General features: G+C 40.3%; 1 protein-coding gene across 1 annotated transcript; it reads right to left on the bottom strand.

The window, feature by feature from the left end:
- Positions 1-942, bottom strand: LOC136172080 (olfactory receptor 4K14-like). Its single transcript, XM_065941195.1, has one exon. It carries the CDS (start codon positions 937-939, stop codon positions 1-3), a length of 939 nt encoding a protein of 312 aa, XP_065797267.1. The 5' UTR covers positions 940-942.
- Between the last annotated feature and the right edge of the window lie 488 nt (positions 943-1,430).

Below are 1,430 nucleotides of genomic sequence, written 5' to 3'. Positions count from 1 at the left end.
TTAAATATTTCCCTTGGGATGTATGTAGTAGCTTCTGAATCTCTTTATAGCAATTTTTATCTCTTTATTTCTCAGGGTATAAATGGCTGGATTTAGAAGAGGTGTAATAACAGAGTAAAACACAGCAAGAAATTTGTCCACCCAGGTGATGCTGAGTGGCCACACATAGATGAAGATGCAGGGCCCAAAGAAGAGCAGCACCACTGTGATGTGGGCAGTGCAGGTAGAGAGTGCCCTAGAAGTACCAGCTTTAGAGCTTTGGCGAACAGTAAGAAGAATATATGTGTAGGATATCAACAACACTATAAAGCATGTCATCGCTGGAACCCCACTGTCAGCATTCATTAATATTCCCAAGTTATAAGAGTCTATGCAGGCAAGCTTGATTACCAGTGGTATGTCACAGAAGAAACTGTCGATTTCCCTGGAGCCACAGAAGGGCAATTGCACAATCACAACCATTTGACTCAAGGCATGCACAAAGCCAATGGTCCAGGAAGTCGCCACAAGCCCAATGCACTTTTGCAGGTTCATTATGGTTGAATAGTGGAGTGGCTTGCAGATGGCCACATAGCGGTCATAGGCCATTACCACCAATAGCACCATCTCACCCCCTCCAAAAAAATGCACAAAGAGGACCTGGCACATGCAGCCTCCAAAGGAAATAGTCTTGTTCTCTCTGACAAAGTCTGTGATCATCTTAGGAGTGGTCACTGAACAAAGCCACATATCAACAAAGGACAGGTTGGCCAATAGAAAGTACATGGGAGAATGCAGATGGGGGTCAGTGATGATTAAGAGTATGATGGCAATGTTTCCAAGTAAAATGATCAGGTAAAGCATAAAAAACATCGGTAAGAGGAATACCTGCATAGTCCATGACTGGCAAAGTCCCAGAAGCACAAATTCTGACACTACAGACAGATTTCCTGGATCCATTTAATTCAGCTCGTCCTCTAAAACCACCAGGAGAAAAAGACAGATTTTTCAGTTAGTGGAATGGGAAAGAATACTTAATCTCTAGAAATTGGTTGAAATTCTATGTCAATGAAGTTTAAATTCATTGAGAATTAGCATCTATATCTGAGTGAAAATTTAATTGGGAAGACAAATATTGGGAAAATACTCATGGTGTTATGATCAAAAGAGAAGTAAATGCCTAAAATTGACTGTCCAACATAGAATTCTCATAAATGATTAAAGAAGAGGATATTCCCACAAAGAAAAAGTAAGGTGGACAGCAAAATGAAAGGCTGAGAAAAGATTGTAGTGTCACCTAGAAACTAGGTTCAGTCTGCTTCCCAGTGAAAAGAATCTTAGTGCAGGACCAAAAACTGCTATACTATAATAGCTATGATTTGAGTAGTCTACCTAGGAAGATGATGGTAAACAGATACTGAAGTCCAGAACAAATGCCATGGCACAAAATT

Source organism: Muntiacus reevesi, chromosome 7, assembly GCF_963930625.1.
Source record: "Muntiacus reevesi chromosome 7, mMunRee1.1, whole genome shotgun sequence".
NCBI classification, from domain to species: Eukaryota; Metazoa; Chordata; class Mammalia; order Artiodactyla; family Cervidae; genus Muntiacus; species Muntiacus reevesi.
Note: the sequence above shows the minus strand (reverse complement) of the source record. Positions and strands in the feature narration are given on the sequence as shown.

What these genes read in the sequence shown, in the direction of transcription:
- LOC136172080 (XM_065941195.1), bottom strand. Translation starts at nt 939, where the DNA reads ATGGATCCAGGAAATCTGTCTGTAGTGTCAGAATTTGTGCTTCTGGGA.